The sequence below is a fragment of the Tauraco erythrolophus genome, chromosome 4 (genome assembly GCF_009769465.1).
Source record: "Tauraco erythrolophus isolate bTauEry1 chromosome 4, bTauEry1.pri, whole genome shotgun sequence".
Classification (NCBI taxonomy): Eukaryota; Metazoa; Chordata; class Aves; order Musophagiformes; family Musophagidae; genus Tauraco; species Tauraco erythrolophus.
The window spans coordinates 44780429-44799628 of NC_141468.1; the positions used below are offsets into that span (position 1 = coordinate 44780429).

The following is a 19200-nucleotide window of genomic DNA, read 5'->3' on the forward strand; positions in this document are numbered from 1 at the left end:
TATTTTAGTTTCTCCTGCTTTTGAGTCTAATAGTACACCATCTATATATATCTTTTATGTTGAAGATTAATAGTAAGATAGAAATGACTAGTCTTGTACAGCATGACTGTTTCTTAGTTTCCAAGATAAATGGGAAAGGTTATATTTTTGCGATGGTTGTGTTAATGTCTGTTTTCGTTTTTTAAATACTATTTTATTATTTACTGAAAGCTTGCCAGTTTTTTGCCAATTCAGTTGGTTAGTCTTAAAATACTGCTACTCATTGCAAACCTTGTATCTGCTGGATCTTGAGCATGCTTACTTATCTCACCGACTTTTTTTTTTCTTTTCCTTTTTTAGGATGTAGATATGATGGATCAAAACGGTATGACACCTTTAATGTGGGCAGCTTACCGAACACATAGGTAATATCTCACTGGCGTGTTTACTTCCTCTTGATGTTAACTATGTGGCATATAGTGTGACTGACTTTGATTTTTTCTGAAATTTTTTTGTTTGTTTAACTAGTCAGTGTTCTTTCCACAATTGTCAGTTTATCTTTCTTCACTTAGGATTGTTGTGACCCCAGTGGGCAGCTCAGCCCCATACAGCCACTTGCTTGCATCCTCCTCCTTTCCCACCAGCTTTTATTGCTGAGCATGACATGATACAGTCTGGAATATCCCTTTGGTCAGCTGTCCCAGCTGTGTCCAGCTTCTAGCCCACCTCCAGCCTGCTCGCTGGTGAGACAGTGTGAAAAACAGAAAAGGCCTTGACCCTGTGTAAGCACTGCTCAGCAATAGCTACAACATGGGTGTGTTATTAACAGTTTTAGTCACAAATCCAAAACCCAGCACCTTAGGAGCTACTGTGAAGGCAACTTGATTCCAGACAAAACCAGTACAATGACCTGTTCAAGAGAGAATATTATGCTGAAGTATCCACTAATATGAACTCTTAGTTTATAAGGTAAATCTTCCTGTGGAGATGATTGGAAAAAGCTGGTGTAAAATAACACTTCTCCAAAGAGCAAATTTGTCTGAATTAGATTCCTGCTTGGAAGGGCCTATCTGTATCAGTTGTTGAGAGGAACATAGGCTAACTTTTACAAATACCTACCGTTACCAACATTATTATCCTATTCTGTTTTCATCTTTTGGAATGTGAAGTGGAAATATAACACATTTTGAACTTTGGTTGTTATCTGCCAAGTCTATAATCATGTGCATGCTTTCACAAATCTGTTAAGGTTAGCTTTTGGTAAACTTGGAAACAGAATTGTGTACCAAATGTGTTTCGTGACATCCCAGAACAAACTGTCTTACTGAGCTCCTTTAATAGTCAACAGAATTGTGGTTGCTCTTTGGTGGGAAGGGAATTTGAGCCATTCATAATCATCAGCAAAAAATGCCACTTTGCTATTATATAGTGTACATGATAAAAATTGAACTCATTAACAACAAGTTCATATGTATTTGAGCTCATCCTCTGTAGATCTAACAAGACTTTTTTTTTCTAGTGTGGATCCAACCCGGTTACTCCTTACATTTAATGTTTCTGTGAACCTTGGAGACAAATATCACAAAAACACAGCATTGCACTGGGCTGTGCTAGCAGGAAATACTACAGTTATTAGTCTTCTGTTAGAAGCTGGAGCTAATGTTGATGCTCAAAATATAAAGGTAAACAATTGGTCTCTTTTTGTTGTAAGTGGCTTGAGGCAGAAATAACAGAGCCTATAATAAATCTCAATAATAGATTATTATTGTGGGTATAGTGGGATCGTGAAGATGGAGCAAAAGGCATACCACTAATTTTAGTTTGGGAATCACTTTTTCCTGACAGTGATGCATAACTGCTAAATCTGCACCTTCAAAAGTACTCGTGTGAATAATTTACCAATGGTTATGTGAAAATATGTGGGAGTGGGGTGTGCAGTTAGACTGCATACGTGAAGACCCATGCACTTGGATGCAAAATTGGAAATCTGACCACGTCATCCCTTCCCATCCAAACCATTCTATGATTCGAGTGAAGTTCTGGGATGACTGTTGGAGTGAGATGTGAGACATCTCTGTCCTGTTGCAGAGAGATGGCAAATACTCTAGTATATCTCCCAGTGGCACTAAGGAAGTTGGAGACTTGAAAGTACCGGTAGGAGTAAAATAAGAAAATGGGCTCTTTTTTGCACCTGATTACTCTGCCACAACCTCTTAATGACGAAGCTAGGTTCAGCACTAACAGAGCCCATCCCTAACATATGTTAGACTAGTCAAGCAGCTGTTAAAATTCATGCCATAGGCTTGGAGCCTATGAGCTTCTCCAGCAGTGGAAGGTGCAGCTATTGAACATGGTTTTGTCCATTGCCTCCAGACTATTCTGAGTATCAAATTAGATGCACTTCACCACCCAAGCTCTTTCTTCTGTGGTGTCAGAGAAGAATTTACTTTTAGAAAAAGAATTCTCTACTCAATTTCTCTTCAAATATTTGTCTTTTCCACTTAATGAGTGTTACAGATGGAGTGATTACACTGGAAAATACAGCTGTAAATCTACATTTACAAAATATTAAATACTTAAATTTATTAGACCTTTCACCATTTTCCCTACTGACTTAGATGGCCAGGGCCTATTTTGCTTGGCCACAAGTGACAGAAATATGCTAAAAAATACATATATGCACCCATTTTCTTGAACAGCATGGAACAGTCTTTTCAAGGGTGCAGCCAAATTTTGCTAGTAGCTTTCTGGGTCCTACATCCACTTTAGAATGTCAGAAATACTGATGATCATGAATGAAAACTCATTAGAAAAATCACATGACTTTTAACGTGTTTAAAACAAACCAATTAGCCTCTTGCATTTACTGATGTGAATATATAATAATTATTCCTGGTCTGTAAGGTCAGTTGTGTGGATGGATTATGCTTCTAGTCTCACTTCTTGTAAACTGTTGAAAAGCTTTTTTTGTATGCCACCTAATGGTAAAAATCAAGGGTTTTTTGTGGGGGAAAAAAATCAAATGTGTCATACTGATGATGGCAGACTGATTAGTGTGATTAGAGTTTTAAAGTAATCACCTTACCTACATTTCTGGACTCTTAGAAAATTTGTAATAAAAATTTGTATGTTTGGCCAAACAAAAAAGAACCTGCAAGCCTGAAGCAGTTCATGGTCTCTCCTTCTTTTATTGACAGACAGCAGAAGTCAGTAGAAAAAAAGGTTTTTGAACCTGCTGGATCATGATATCTTTCCAGTCATGCCAGAAGACGTGTGCCTGGTTTCATTCACTGCCTTCTGCAGTGGAGACTAGGTTTCTTGCATGCCTTCCCAGGTTTCTAGGATCTTCAGAGGATCAAAATCATTCTAGCCATTGCACTTTTGCCGTCCTGCCAGTGGCTTTATAACAGATGCTGATTTGGGTGACAGTAAACATATAGGAAACGTAAGAATTTGGTTGATTTTTACAGGTATATAGAAACTCAGTTTTGTGGTTCTCCTTTGATTATTCAGCAAAAAAGTTTTCTTTGAGCCAAAAACCAGTTGTTAGGTGTCTGGCTCGTATTTCCCCAGAAATGAAAGGAATTGCGAAAGGCTCCTTTCTGATGCAGTCACCTCCAGATTTCTGCAGCACTATCTAGTGAAGTCCTTTTCTCATCTAGCCTGTGGAATTGACCAAGAATAGTGGTAAGATAGCGAAGGTTAAAGAAACACATTGACTGAAAGCCATTCATCTTTTTCAAATTGTGAAGTGGCTGAAACATTAGGTGCGAGCTTTGACCTCGTTGTCATCAGCTCTAGGCAGTCGGTGTTAGAAAGGCGCGCGCGCTGCCGGCCGCCCGGGCTTGGAACAAATGGGAACCAGTCGTTCTCATCAAGTTGCTCTTTCTACTTTGCGTGACAGCTTGAGTAGTGTATGAACGATGGCACTCTTATTCTAGAATACAGCTTGATACAAGCAGTGGGTTTGTCCTGTTCTTGTTATTTATCTTCTTTGTATTATGTTGTACAAGAAAGTAATACTTTTTTGGTAATGAGATAGTTTGGGGTTTTCTCCCCCACCTTTTTGAGAACTGGATTGCAGCTGGAGGTAGAAGCTGATTTTCACTAATCAAAGTAGAGTGGGGTTGGTTGGTTTGTTTGTTTGTTTTTTGTTAAGGAAATTATCTTACCGTACCAGTAGACAGATTGTTTAGATGAGGACAGGATTACACAGGGAGTCAGTTTATCACTGGGGGTCAGTGGGAAACCTGTAAATTTTATTTAAATATAAGCAGAAGCTCTATTTTCTCTGGAGAGTGATAGAGACTGAAAAGAGCTTTTATGGTTCAAGGAAGTTTTTGGTTTTTTGAATCTGTTAATGAGTCATTGAACGGACTTTAGATGTAGTTTCTTAATTATGCAGTGTACCTGTAGGTTTGTCTGTGGAAATCTACATGTAAAGTTCCCTATAGTAATGACACTTCAGATTATTCTTCCTATATAAACACTTAAAATAGATACTAATGAAGACTTACTGCTTGCTAGCAAACTAAGTAAGTTACTAGATTAATTTCCCTGATTTTTTTTTTTTTGCTTTCTAAGCAAGTCAGCCATCCACCACCCCTGTGAATACAAGGAAAGTATTAAAATGACCAGATGATGAGAAGCATAGTCAAAGACTTCTTTAAAGCTCCCTCAATCTTTTTATCTAGGCAGTTCCTAGGTGTCTCATGGCCCATGACTAGTGGAAGGGATGTTCAGCTGGACCCCAAGACAACTTCAGGATTTACTTGGGAGATCAACTCCCAGGGGGAATTGCTTGTCCACAGGTAATCTTTACAGTCTGGATATATAAGGTGGTATTAAAACAACAGCATCTCTGGGGTTTTCCAGATATTAGCAATTCAAGGTGCTATTAAATTTGTGGTGAAGCAGGCACCATAGTTTGATTTCAGGCATTTCTGTTGAGGATGGAGGTAACTTAATCTGTTTCTTAAACATCTGGCTAAATAACTTTGAAGCCAAGTTAAGTCAAAAGGTTATTATTTTTAAACTTTTTTAACTAGTTAAACTTCTCGCTCAGGAGTGCAAGATCCCGTCAAGCAGCAGAAAGCTTCACCTCATAATCTGTAGTCTGTGCTATTTACTCTCCCTTTAGAGATTAGGAGGAAGATTTCAAAGGCAAAAATAGCAGTTAAGTACTCAATTCCCATTGTCTTTCTATGGGATATCAGTAGCTAACTGTACTTTTAAATCTTTGAAATCTCTTCTGTCTGTAGTAATTATTGCCCATTCTGGGTAATTTCAGTTTCTGGTACCTGTCTCACTTTTTTTTTAGGAGGGGGCCGAGCGATGGAGGATTCAGCCATTTTTCAAGCCTCCATGAATGGCTTGTTTAGGAGGGGAGTTAACTCCAGTAGAAGAGAGGAGGAGTCAAATGCAAAACTGAAGCTGGAGGTACCTGCAATTGGTTGTCTCTTGCCTCCTCTATAATTTTAGACCCAGTCAATAACTTTCATTTAGCTCTCTTCCTACATGTTTAAAAAGCAATAAAATTAAATCAGTTCGATAGGCACCTTTGGCCCCTGTATAATTTCTCTCTGTCTCTCTTTTGCTTTGTCTGTCAGCCCTCTCTGAGAGTAGGGGAAGAGAAAGCATGGATCATTGGTGGCTTAGCACCCAAAACACATGAAGCACAAGCTAAACTTAAAAGCTCAGAGTTTTGGAAAGAGTTGGACATGAGCAATCAATTTATACTTTCCTGTTTTCTTCCTAAGACTTCGGTAACTGAGATGAATATCAGAATGTTAAGCTTGCATAAAAAAAATTCCTTTTAGAAACATTCCATGATATTAGTAATGTCACTGCCAAGAAGGCAGAGAATAAACTGACAAGTCAGGCTTTAGACTGGGACAATTTCCATGATCCAGTGGGTTACAAGCTCTTATTCTTTGCTTGATTTCTGCTGCCTGTCAATAGCTGAGGGAGGAAGCACAGTCTTTCATTTACAGACTAGTAGACTGTGTCTGCATGTGGAACAGTGAAACATAGATGTGTTATGCCAAAGGCAACAATTATTGCTGTGTCAGGACATACATGTTGTCAGGATCACACGTTTAATATTCTACTTGTCCACGCATGTATAGCTATGAGAGAGTGAAAAAGACGGAAAGTAATGAATGATGTTTGGTGTCAAGTAAGCTGCAGAGCAAAAAAGCGTGCCAGGATGTAGCCTAAACTGATTTAGAATATATTCTTTTTACCTGCCAATCTTCTGTTTCAAAAGTGCTCTGAATGCATTTTATTTTTAAACTGGATGTTTTCCACTTTTATACTCCTGGCAGGGAGAATCACCGCTTGATCTAGCAAAACAGAGGAAAAACGTTTGGATGATCAATCACTTACAGGAGGCAAGACAGGCAAAGGGTTATGACAGTCCATCCTTTCTGAGAAAACTAAAAGCTGATAAGGTAAGAAGTAGTATAACTCTTCTATAAATCGTTATTGCAGCTGCTGTTGATTTGGAGGGGTGTGCGTGTTTGTTCAAGGTAAGCAGTTCAGTACTGTAGTTTCCCCAAATTTCAATTTTAGGAAACATCTTTTTTTGATGACAAAAGAAATCTCCTCTCTAATTATGTAGTGTTTTGTGTTGAATGAAAGGAGCAGTCAGTGTTGGCAGTATAATGTAGTATATGAATTGCTAATATGGAAGCCTTTTTCTCACTAGACTATTATTTAATACTGCAGATGGGAGGAGACAAGAAATGAGGGTATAAAGGGTAATTGTTGCTCTAGAATGAAGAACTATCTAACTGCCTATAGTTTGAGAGCTTCCAGAGAGCTAGTGTTTTCTTACCATGCAGAATGTTGTGCTGAATATTATGTATTGCTATCACTGATTTGTTATGACTTCTTGATTTAAAGATACGTTGCATCTTGATGATTAAAGCACTGGCTATAGCCTGTGCTTTAACCCTGACTTTGAGTGATTTGTGCATTGTTTTATGTACACATGTGCGTCGTCACTATGCTTTGAATAAATATCCAGAAAGAGTTCAGTGCCTTCCTCAGGATTTATAACCACATAGTCTAAGACAAAAAAGATCCTATCTTTCTTCATAGATGCTTCAGTATGACTTTATCTTTTATTTGCATAACTTCAGTCTTTAGAGTTCACTGAGATTACCATGTGCTGTGTAATAGTTTATACACTTTGACAGATTCTTTAAAAAGAGCGCCTGTTGCTTTTATTCTGAATGAACAGTAAAATCTCTAAAAGACAATTATTCTAAAATAAATAAATAAAAAAGTATTGATTTGCTGTAAAATTTTAGGAATATTTTTTTCTTGCCCATACATTAGAGATATGTAAATATAGGAAATGTCAAAAATTTATGAAGATTCCTCTCCCTATGTCAAGCTTCCTGGAAAATTATTTACGTCTTTTTGATTGTCTTATTTATTGTGGAATATTGTTATACAGCCTGATCCTAAAAATAGAATTACTTACTGATATTTGTTTCTATATAGGAATTCCGTCAGAAGGTGATGCTGGGAACTCCTTTCCTAGTAATCTGGCTGGTTGGGTTTATAGCAGACCTAGACATTGATTCTTGGCTCATTAAAGGGCTGATGTATGGTGGCGTTTGGGCTATGGTGCAGTTTCTTTCAAAGTAAGTGTTTTACCAGGACACTGTCTGTTTAGTGTGCACACAGAAGTATTTTGCTGTTATCTTTATTGGATAAGTAATCTTAAATTTCTATGTTTTGTATGGGGCTTTTGGCATGCAACGTTTATTTTTCGTTGGAATGTTTTTAGTTACTATTTCTGGGAAAAATCTTGTGCAGTTTTAGCTCTTGTGATTCTCCGTTGTCTTGCAAATAGCCGTGGAATTACCTTGGGTGAATACCACTGAGCTAATACAAGCTAACAGCAGAAGAGAAATTCAGTCATTCTCCAGAGGAGGGTGCTGAATGTCTGTCGTCAAAGAGTCACCAGCGTGAATTTTGAAGAAAACAGTCAAGGGAAAAGTTACTAGAAAGGAATAGAAAAAATGTATGTGCAAGTTTGCTATTAAACCGCAATTTTTTAGAGTTTAAATACCCAAAGGCATCTGAAGAGATTTCTAGAGAGAAATGAAGTCAGAGTCAAGTTTTGTAGCTTCTGTTGTGGAAGAGGATGACTGAAGTAAAAGACTGCTTTCTAGTAATGTTTTTCATTTGTTACCTGGTAGTAAAGAATTTTTGTTGTTTTTGGGGTTACTTTAATTATCTGTAAATGCATGGGCATATGCAAGTGTGTATTCACACACACGCACGCTCCAACAGATTTTCAAGATCTGTAGACTACTTCATCTATGCTTTGCGTTTCATTGTCATATGTAGTATGTATAGAAGAGCTTGTAATTTCCATACTTAATAGCTTACTGCTTTTCTGACATTGAAAATCATGTTTATTAGAACCACTTCTTCCTTCTTCCTTTCTGTTTAAAGAGGAAGATAAAATATATCTGTACCTTAAACCAAGTTCACAGAATCTTAGTGAACTTTGTACACTGGGAGGGATCTGAGGGGGTATCAGGCTTTTTCTCATGCGGGAGATGATGTTTAGTCTTTTTGTCATCGCTGATACTGTGCAATCTGCTGACCTACTCCCACAGGTAGTTTACTCAGCAATGTGAATCCTCAACCATGCCTTCTGCAGGCAAGGACAAGATTTCTTCAAGTTTCTCTAGATCTATGTTTTGTCAAGTTTTATGTTTTTGACCTACCTGACACATACTCAGGATTAACATTCTTACTTTATCTTATCCTTTGCTTAATGTTTAGTATAAATACTTTTTGAAGCATTTTTCACAAAGCCCAGGTTTGAATGAAACTTTTGCTATCGTTCTAGTAGTATTTCCTTTCCCTATTGAATTTTAACTATTTTGCTTAGCTGTGTTTTCCTTCCTACTTCTTTCACAAAAGAGAACGCACAGAAATCACTGACTACTGTGTCCGAATGTATATTTACTTATTGCTTATCTTCCTTATATGATTTTTCTCAAAAGACCTCCATTAGAGAAGAGACAGTTAATGCAAAGGAGTAAAGGAGTAAAATGGAAACTACTTAGTGCACACATTTGTCCATGGCAGCCCTGAAGGCACCACCAGGTCAAAAAGCCAAACGCATCAATGTAAGGATCTTTAGGCAGATGATGGAAGCTTTATTTCAAAGAGTTTAGCAGTTCAGAGTGTGACTTTTGATATATTTAGCAACTTTTTTCTTGAATATGGAGTTACCTAGTCACTGACTTAGTTCGTCTCAAGTAAATATTGAGTTCATCTCAATATTCTTTACTCAGAATATTGTTTAAAATGCAAGAGTATAAGAAGGTGAAAATAATTCTGATAGCTTAATTTATTTTTTTTTATTAAATTAGCAGCATTCTATCTTAGAACTTGGCGAATCTAGTGATTTGGGAAGTGAATTAATCTGGGTGTTTTTCCAACTTTCTACTGGCATCTCTAACAAGCAAAAGATTCAAGAATCTGAAATATTGCAAGTATGTAGGCTGATAACACCAAGGTCTCTTAAGCTTTTTTCTTACTGAAGTAATTTTAATACGTAATTTCTGTTATATGGTTTGCAAAATATCTTTAGCACTAAAATTTCGTAAGTAAATGCAGTTTGCAGCACTATTGATGCTCTCGGCTAGGAATCTCATAGATTTCTAGCTGCTTTCACAGTGTAGTTTTAACATGAGTATTTACTTATGCTTCCTTTCTTATCCAGTTCTTGACATTCACTTAAAAAGTGAATGTATAAATTTTAATTAAATAATCTTCAGTCATGGACCTTCATCTGCACAGGTTGAAACCCAGAATTTCTCATGAACTTTGAAGATAAAAGTGAATGTTTTTATGACATGTTTTGCAATATCCCAAGTAGTACATATTTTAACAGGAAGTGTTTTTCAAAATGAGTAGTTCAGAATTTACATTTTATAAGTCGAAACTTACCATTTGACATTGTCCGTACTTTACAGGTCATTCTTTGATCACTCCATGCACAGTGCACTGCCTCTTGGAATATACTTGGCAACGAAGTTCTGGATGTACGTGACGTGGTTCTTCTGGTTTTGGAATGATATCCTTTTTTTGTGTACAGTAATAAGAAATATTTTTTCATGTTAGTAGTATGAGGTAATACCTAGATATATCCTACATATAAAAGTAAGTAAACTAATTAAAAATTGAAAATTACTGTCTCCATTAAACACTGCTTTCTGTATTGATGGTAATTATTTTATTGCTTTAAAAATGTGCACATTATTGCTTTATTTCAGTAAGTGAAAGATTTTCCTCAAAATTGGCTTACAGTAGTCTGCAAAATTTCCTGTGCTTTACCAATTTCTTAAGTGGCGGAAGTGTAAGCAACTCTAAAAAATATGCCCTGGCTGTGAGATGACTAGGTGTAATTGACTGCAATTTTAGACATTGCTTTTCTGAAAATCAGTAGGTGATTTCATGGTATGTATCAATTCCAGTGGAATTAGCTTTATCGTTAGTTCTTCCTAAAGAATTTGCAAATTCCATTTCATACAAACTTTATATATATTTGTTAACTGTATTTTCAGTCTTTGAAGATGTAGATATTAACAACACTAGATTATAGCAATTCTGCATATGTCCATCTTTTCATATTTTTGACTGTCTGCCTAGATATGAACTTTGTACTCACAGGGGTACAAATTGATTCAGAGTTCACTGCAGAATGTCAGTTATCCACCTTAAGGAAATAGATTAAAATTTTTAAACAATTGAGTGTTGTAATTAGAATAAACAAGAAAACAAAATGGAGATTTAATGTTTTATTAAATGTTTAATACAGTTCTCATAGTTTTAAATAGTTGAAGTGAACTTAATACTTATGATGGATGTTGGCTTGACTTTTCTAGAAACTGGTTTTCTTTTTATGCTCAAAGGAATTACCGTGAAACAGGATGGTAGCAATGCAACCCTTTTATCATCTTGTTAATATATTCTCCAACCTTAGCTAAGTAAGCCTCACATTTTTGGATTGAGAATAGAGAGGAGATCCTGTTTCTGTGCTGCCTTTGGCTTCTGTGCTGACAGTGTTTGCAAAGGTGCTGCTGTGAATAATCGCAGTCCCATGTGACTGGAGGTGACTGTGATTTCACGTTTAAAAAAACCTAACAATGAAAATCTAGTAGCTGTTAAGGAAAAAAAAAAATCTATCAATATTAGCGTGAGTGTGTCTTGAAATAGCTGCTTAGAAATGCTGGTCCTAGTACAAGTCTTGCTTTTCTATGGTTTTACTCAAATTTACTAGTAGCTGCAGAATGAGGAAAAGTGTATACAAAATGCACATTAAAAAACAGTAGTTAAAAATGGAGGTATACTTTTCCAGTTTTTATGGAATGGAGTAGAACTGTCTAAATATGTCTAGAATGAAATTGCTTTTCTGTTCTTTTTGTTAAGAAAACCTGACTTTTGGCAAAAAGTAAAAGACAAATTTCTAAGGCAGTTATAATAACTACACCATCTTACTTCTGAATCTCAGCTGTCCATACCTTGTAGGTTTTCTTTAGAAACTCACTTTTGCTGATGCTATTACACGTTTTGGGTTGGGAATGTTGAGATGTTCAGTGTTCATTGAACCAAGTCTAAGAATGTGTGCAACTTTAAATCAAAGTCCTTGACCATATTAGAATGGCTGTATAGACAGCACAATTTAATGATGGCCTCTATCTTGATGTAGAAAACCATCTCTTAAGGCTGGCAAATTGTGAGATTTTTATCTTGAAGCTTATATTTTCTTCATATTTTTACCAACTTGCCTAGATTTTTATTTCTGTTAGCTTTTCTGATTAAGGTAACTTGAAGTTTGGGTTGGTTTGTTTTGGTTTTTTTAGTCACAGGATAATGTTCATTGTCCACTAGGAGTAGTAACCATAGACAATTAATTACCCTAATAAAGTCTGAGTTCAGAATATCAATAAAATACTGTACTGCTTCGGTGATTTAAGATAAGTGCCTCAAAATCTTTGCAGCAGTCTTTTTGTACACAGTAGTAGCAGTCTAAAAACTTCAGTTACTAATTGCTTTCATTAGAGCTGACACAATTCTCTGTGACAAGCAGTTTTAGAGACTTAGTGCTTGAGGCCGTCTTCCTTTAATTGATGATTTTTAATTGGAAGTCTTTGTAATGAGATTCCAAATTCATTATTCCTAAGTCACCATCCCAGGAGGTATTTAAAAGACATGTAGATGTGGCACTTAGGGACATGATTTAGTGGTGTACTTGGCAGTGCTAGGTTAACGGTTGGACTTGATGATCTTAACGGTCTTTTCCAACATAAATGATTCTGTGATTCTAGGATTCTTCTGGAAAATTGCCCTGTAGCTTTATTGGAAAAAAGAAATTGCATGCCTGCTTTATTTTTATAGCCTGAGGCACAGCATTGTGGTTGGAGAAAGGATTTTTGTATTTTTACAGCTTTGTATGATTACTTACAGCAGACCAGAGTACTACTTTATACTCTGTAATATTCAAGTGATGAAACTCGTCCTGGTAGTTTTTGTGAATTCTGACCATCTTTTGCTCAGGAAAAAAAATTCTAACCTTAAACAGCTCACAAATTGCCTTGTTGGAACTTTATATTATAAGTAATTGAAAGTCTTAAATGCTGCAAGTGTTACTTTCATATTCAGGTGTTTGGTAAGAATTTTCTTGTAGATATGTTGAAGGTGTCTGGAAGATCATCTGGTCTTCTAGATTCAATACTAATGAGCCAGAAAAGGGCAGTTGAAACAACGTGTCATAAAGAACAAACAAAACCAAAGATTAGCATTGTGTTTTCTTGAATCTTAGGGTGGTTATGTGAAAAGAGTCTATAAATTTGAAGGTTTAAAGATGTGTCTTCTAAAAGACCAATCTTGAAAGCAAATTCAAACAGTTTAATCTAGTGTACTGAATCTTTATGGATGTTTCTATTCTGGTGGATTTTTCTCAGCAGCTTCTGAGTCTGGTATATTTGTTAACATAGAAATCCTATTCTTGCTGGGAATGAGGAAGTTATGATCTCTATATTTATGGATATATAAGTCTATGGTCCTGTGCTTCCCTGCCACTGTTTTGCTGCTGTTTTGCCACTTCCCTTTAACTGTATTTCGCCTATAACAAAGGATAGTTATATTTTGCTCTTTTAGTGTATTCTAATCTTCTGTTTACGGAGTAGTGGGGAAAAAAACCCTCAAAATTCTTATGCACTAAATCACTATATTTTTATTTCGTTTTCTTTTTAAAGGGGGGAGGGAGGATTTGAAAGCTTACTTTTATTAACATGAGACTAGAATTTCACATTTCATTCTTTTTCATTAACGTTTATAGGTAGAACGTTCTCTTATGTCCTGTAAAAGTTCAGGGTGCATGTACCGAGTTCATATCTCAGTTGTTCACGCGGTCTTTTCAGTTCCAGCTGAACAAATAGTGCCTGCTGTTGCAGAAAGTTCTTACACTGCTCTGTTTTTCTAAGATGTCAGAGTTTGCTGTAACCCAAAATATTCACAGTATTTTTTTTTTTAGTTCTGCCACTTCCATTTGATGCAAATAGTAGCGTGCAGTTTGCATTAATTAAGCTTTTATGATACAGCATGCTACTTGCAATGCTGAGATAACAAGATGATATAAGCCAATTTATAATTTTTTAAATAATTTATCATTGACTAATACTGTGATTATCTTATTTCAAATATACTTCAAGTGTTGATGAGTTCTAGGTGAAGGAAACACTGCACACTTTTCAATTAGGGATCATTTTAAAAACTGGATGTAAGAGAATTCATCATGATTTTCATGCTTTCATAAAGATGTTACAATAGCGTAGTGTTTTAAAAATGGTAACAAACCAATTGGTACAATTAAGCAGTTAAAAACACCAAAATATCATGTTACCAAAATTAGTTTCAGGAAAACAGCGAAAAGCCTTGCATGCAGAAAGAAGGAAGCCAGCAGCCACATTTCTAGAGGAACTAAAGACCCCAAAAATCCAAACCCCGGGCCCAGCTATCAGAAGCTTCTGTTTCTGTGTCTACGTACTTTTTCTAAATGTAAAAAATAAAAAATTCTGGAGTGAGGCAGATGGCAATGAATGAATTTTTTTTCTCAAAGTAAGGGATTTTCTTTATGTTTGATAGAAGATAGAGGTAGAGAGCTTTTGCAGAGCTTCAATTGATTAAAAATGGGGTTTGTTTAATAAATATCTAGTCAACTGAGGCTTCTTGTGTGGCTACCTGCTGCTGTCTACCTGTGCTCTTGGATCCAGATGCACAGCATTTATGAATTGTCGGGTTCCTTAGCACGTATTGATCTCTGGCAGCTTACTCTGGCTGCAGATCTTTCTCTTCAGGAGAAAAGGACTTTATTACTGGATTTGTAGTTAGTTGAAGCGGGCATCTTGGTATATAGTATGCACTTTGGTTTGGTTTCAGACTCTTGTATGATGTGTTGCTGTGATAGCAGGAAGCTGCATGTGTTTGGGCCCTTTTAAATAAGCTGCAGTTCAGGGTGAAAAATTAGCTTGTCACATGTTTACCTCCCCACGAGTTGTGAGGTGCTTGTTTGGTTTTAGTTTTCTTTTTAATAAGATGGTCTTTTTGGTTCTAAGTGGTTTCCTGGAGTAGTTTTCAGCCTATTGTACTCATTCTAATGATTAAAGGATATTGATTAGGACTAAAGTAGGAATTGTTTCGTGGGTGTTTCTGCTTTTGTCTCTCATAATGAAAACTGGGGGAACCTCATAAAAGACAGCAACTTGGCAACAGGGCAGAAGGTGAATGCGTGCTATATCATGCATTTTGCAGCCTTTAATAATATGGTAATGTAGTTTTCCCTGCATAGTTGTAAATGAGGATGTTAGGACAAAAGGAGGCACTCTCTCTGGAGAACTGATTCCCTACTCTGTAACTAATGCAAACCTACAAGGGTTTCTTGCATATGAAGAGTTTTGAGAGTTGCTCAAAGTTGCTAAGATTTCTTTGGAAGTAAACTTCAGAGGGGGGTTCACCATAATTTTACATACCTCTAGTGTGGACATCCATATCTATGTTAGTTGTTAAGGCTCTCTTCATAGTCAGTGGAGAAGAATAGCCACTCGTAGGGCACTGCTTCTCTGACTTAATTTAAATATCTTGATAGTAAATTAGATTGGATGTAGCTTTTTCATTTACGTTGTATATGAAGGCATACTGAGTGATTTAAGGTAGGTGAGATGAATCCCACAGTTGGAGTTGTTCATCTACATCAGATGCTAGAAATACCCTGGAGAAGACAATTCTGACTTTCCCTTCTCCTTCAAAGTCTGGTTGGTTTTCATCCCTTCTCCCCAGTTTTGCTTAAAACTTAGGAGAAATGAGTTTTTGAAGATACTAATGAAAAATACTGCTGACTTTGTCTGCCTTCTTTTACATAGTTACTACTCATCTATAGTTAACTCTGCTTTCTCATTTAGTCTCCTGACATCTCCCATGCTCAGCACAGAAGTACCTTATGTGCCACGATTTATACTGTCACCATTGCAGTCATCTGACACCACTGTGATAAAAGGAAAGGCAAAACTAAGACTCTCTGAGGAGTCTCTTATGCTCTCTCTGTGTTTTGTGGAGTAAAATGGGGGAAGGGTAAGTTCAGAAAAATTTTACATGCTGAATTTTCTACTCATGTGGCTTGGATCCATGGACAGCTTCTTCATCACACAGGTTATCCAAATTTTAGTCAGTAAAAAAACAATTCCAAAACTTAAACGTCATAAAAACCCTTTTACTGGGTAGGGGGAAAGACAGTTTATTTTCTATCTTCTTTAACAGTCTAGACATGATGTATAGTAATTAGGAATGGGACATATATTTTTTTTTTTCCAATTGTACCTTTATTGTTTGTAACAGATGTCTGATTAAGGTATTTTTAATGAACAAACAGTTTTCACTGTTTTGGCAAAAACCTTGGTGATACTTTTAGTATTCTAAAGAAAATGTAATCTCTCTCTAGCTATGCAAATAAGTTGAATGGGCTTATTCTTGGCAGCAGGTAGAAGAAAACAGGAAGAAATAAGGTTGAATAAATATTAAAATCAGAGCTTTTCATCTGTAATGTATCAAATAGAACTTTGTTTAGATTATAGTATGGCTGGTGTTTTTTTCCCCCTATTATAAACTTGCTGAAAACAGCTTGTTAGAGGAAAGATTAACTAGGCTTTAGTGAGTTAATACTTTAACATTCTTCTATATAAGGTGCATGATTAAAATTTTAACTTAACTTGCCAGTATTTTTTATTAGAAATTCACAGCCAATTCCTCCCCCAACAGGAGGAAAACGAAAGTTATTCGGGATACACTTCACGTGAACAATGACACTTTATTAGACTTTCAGAAGTGAAAAGGAGGCCTTACTTGTATTTATTCATACTTCAGGCTTCTTTCCCATCACAAGAGCAGTGTTGAACGATTTCAGATGGTTGCTGTTATTCTATAGAAATTCTGTTTTCATTTAATAATTGCTTGTATCTGTACTATGTAGATTTGTTTATCAATGGTTTATGTAATTTTTTTCTTAATAATGCTTAATATCTTCAGTAAACACTTTTTCCAAGAATATAGTCAAACAGAATAGAACATACTTGTTGATATGTAGTGGAATATATCAGTGTCATAGAATCATAGAATGGTTTGAGTTGTAAGGGACCTTAAAGATCATCTAGTTCCAGCCCCCCTGCCGTGGGGAGAGATGCCTTCCACTAGACCAGGTTGCTCAAAGCCTCATCCAGTCTGGCCTTGAACACTTCCAGGGATGGGGCATCCACAACTCCTCTGGGCAACCTGTTCCAGTGCCTCACCACCCTCAGAGGGAAGAATTTCTTCCTAATATGTAATCTAAGTCTACCTTCTTTCAGTTTAAAACCATTACCTACCCCTTGTCCTGTCACTACACGCCCTTGTAAAAAGTCCCTCTCCAACTTTCTTGTAGGCCCCCTTTAAGTACTGGAAGGCTGCCAGACGGTCTTCCCAGAGCCTTCTCTTCTCCAGGCTGAACAATCCCAACTCTCTCAGCCTGTCTTCATAGGAGAGGTGTTCCAGCCCTCTGATCATCTTTGTGGCCCTCCTCTGGACCTGCTGCGGCAGTTCCATGTCCTTCTTGTGTTGGGGATTCCTGAGCTGAATGCAGTATTCCAGGTGGGGTCTCACGAGAGCAGAGTCGAGGGGCAGAATCACCTCCCTCGACCTGCTGGCCACACTTCTTTGGATGCAGCCCAGGATACGGTTGGCTTTCTGGGCTATAAGTGCATGTTGCTGTCTTGTGTTGAACTACTCATCGACTGGTGCTCCCAAGTCCTCCTCCGTGCTGGTCTCAATCCATTCTCCACCCAGCCTGTACTTGTGCTTGGGATTGCCCTGAGCCATGTGCAGGACCTTGCACTTGGCCTTGTTGAACTTCATGAGGTTCTCACAGACCCACCTCTCAAGTCTGTCAAGATCCCTCTGGATGGTATCCCTTCATTTCAGCATGTCGACCACACCATACATCTTGGTGTCTTGGTGTCGTCAGCAAACTTGCTGAGGGTGCACTTGATCCCACTGTCCATGTCACCAACAAAGATGTTAAATAGCACTGGCCCAGTACTGACCCCTGAGGAGTGCCACTCATTACTGGTCTCCACTTGGACATTGAGCCATTGACCATGACTTTGAGTACGACCATCCAGCCAGTTCCTTATCCACTGATGGTCTGTCCGTCTAATCCATGTCTCTCCAATTTAGAGACAAGGATGTTGTGTGGGACAGTGTCAAATGCTTTGCGCAAGTCCAGGTGGGTGATGTCAGTTGTTCTTCCCATATCCATCAAGACTAACCCCATTGTAGAAGGCCAAAAGATTTGTCAGGCATGATTTGGCCTTAGTGAAGCCATGTTGGCTGTCACCAGCCACCTCCTTATTTTCTATGTGCCTTAGCATAGTTGCCAGGAGGATCTGTTTGATGATCTTGCCGGGCACAGAGGTGAGACTGACTGGCCTGAGCTTTCTTTTTTCCCCTTTTTAAAAATGGGTGCTGTGTTTCCCTTTTTCCAGTGGTGGGAGCTTCACTGGATAGTGGCTTGGCAACTTCATCTGCCAGTTCCCTTGGGACCCACAGATGCATCTCATCAGGTCCCATGGACTTGGGCACCTTCGGGTTCCTTAGATGATCTTGAACCTGATCATCTCTTACAATGGGCAGTTCTTCATTCTCCCAGTCCCTGCGTTTGCCTTCTGCAACTTGAGCAGTGTGACTAGAGCTCTCGCTAGTGAAGACTGAGTCAGAAAAGTCGTTGAGTACCTCAGCCTTCTCCATATCTCAGGTAACCAGGTTTCTGGTTTCCTTTTGGAGAGGGCTCACGTTTTCCCTAGTGCTCCTTTCATAATTGGCATACCTATAGAAGCTTTTCTTGTTGCCCTTGATGTCCTTGGCCAGATTGGATTCTGTAAGGGCTTTAGCTTTCCTAACCTGATCCCTGGTTGCTCAGACAACTTCTCTGTATTCCTCCTGGGCTACCTGTCCTTGCTTCCACCCTCTATAGATTTCGTTTTTGTGTTGGAGTTTGGACAAACTTTAATTGCAGTAGTTCTAATGACTACCAAAGTAGAGAGAAATGCTCATCTAAATTACTCAGAATATAGTGTAATTTGGGTGCGCAGGGATTTGTGCCTGAGTAATAAGTGTCGGTTTTGCCTCGATAATGCTATAGATGCTTCTGCCACCACAGCTTTGTCAAATGTGGCATCTCCTGACAATTGTGACTGACAGCTGGCAGGTATCTTTAGTCAGGTTGGTCAGGTTTTTTGTAGGTTTATCAGAGTAAATAATTTTCCACCTTTTGTGAAAGAGGCATGTCTGAAGTATTTGGTTTTTTGACATCATTGCGAAGAAATGTTTTAGCTCTGTGAAGAAATGTCAAGTGTTGCAAGACTAGGCATGTTATATGGCAAGTCATTCGACACAGGAAATGTATTTTAAAACTAATGGTTCTTTTCTGTCTTTATATGGTAATTGGTTTTATAAACACTTCCAGAGAATACTAAATCCTGTGTTTTTGTAAGTGTTAGATGCATTAGTATCTTAAAAATAACTTTCATTGATGTAAAATATGGGTATCGCCTTATAATAAGACCAGGTTTGAGGCAGTACCTTTCTTGGAGATAC

The 19200-nt window shown here is 37.5% G+C and overlaps 1 protein-coding gene across 1 annotated transcript in view; it reads left to right on the forward strand.

Moving 5' to 3' along the window:
• ZDHHC17 (zDHHC palmitoyltransferase 17) overlaps positions 1-19200 on the forward strand; it is an 82058-nt gene that overhangs the window by 47261 nt on the left and 15597 nt on the right. Inside the window, 5 exon segments of the mRNA XM_086610890.1 lie at positions 340-404; positions 1499-1661; positions 6306-6431; positions 7492-7634; positions 9993-10093. Of these exon segments, the coding sequence (XP_086467016.1) occupies positions 340-404; positions 1499-1661; positions 6306-6431; positions 7492-7634; positions 9993-10093 (598 nt within the window).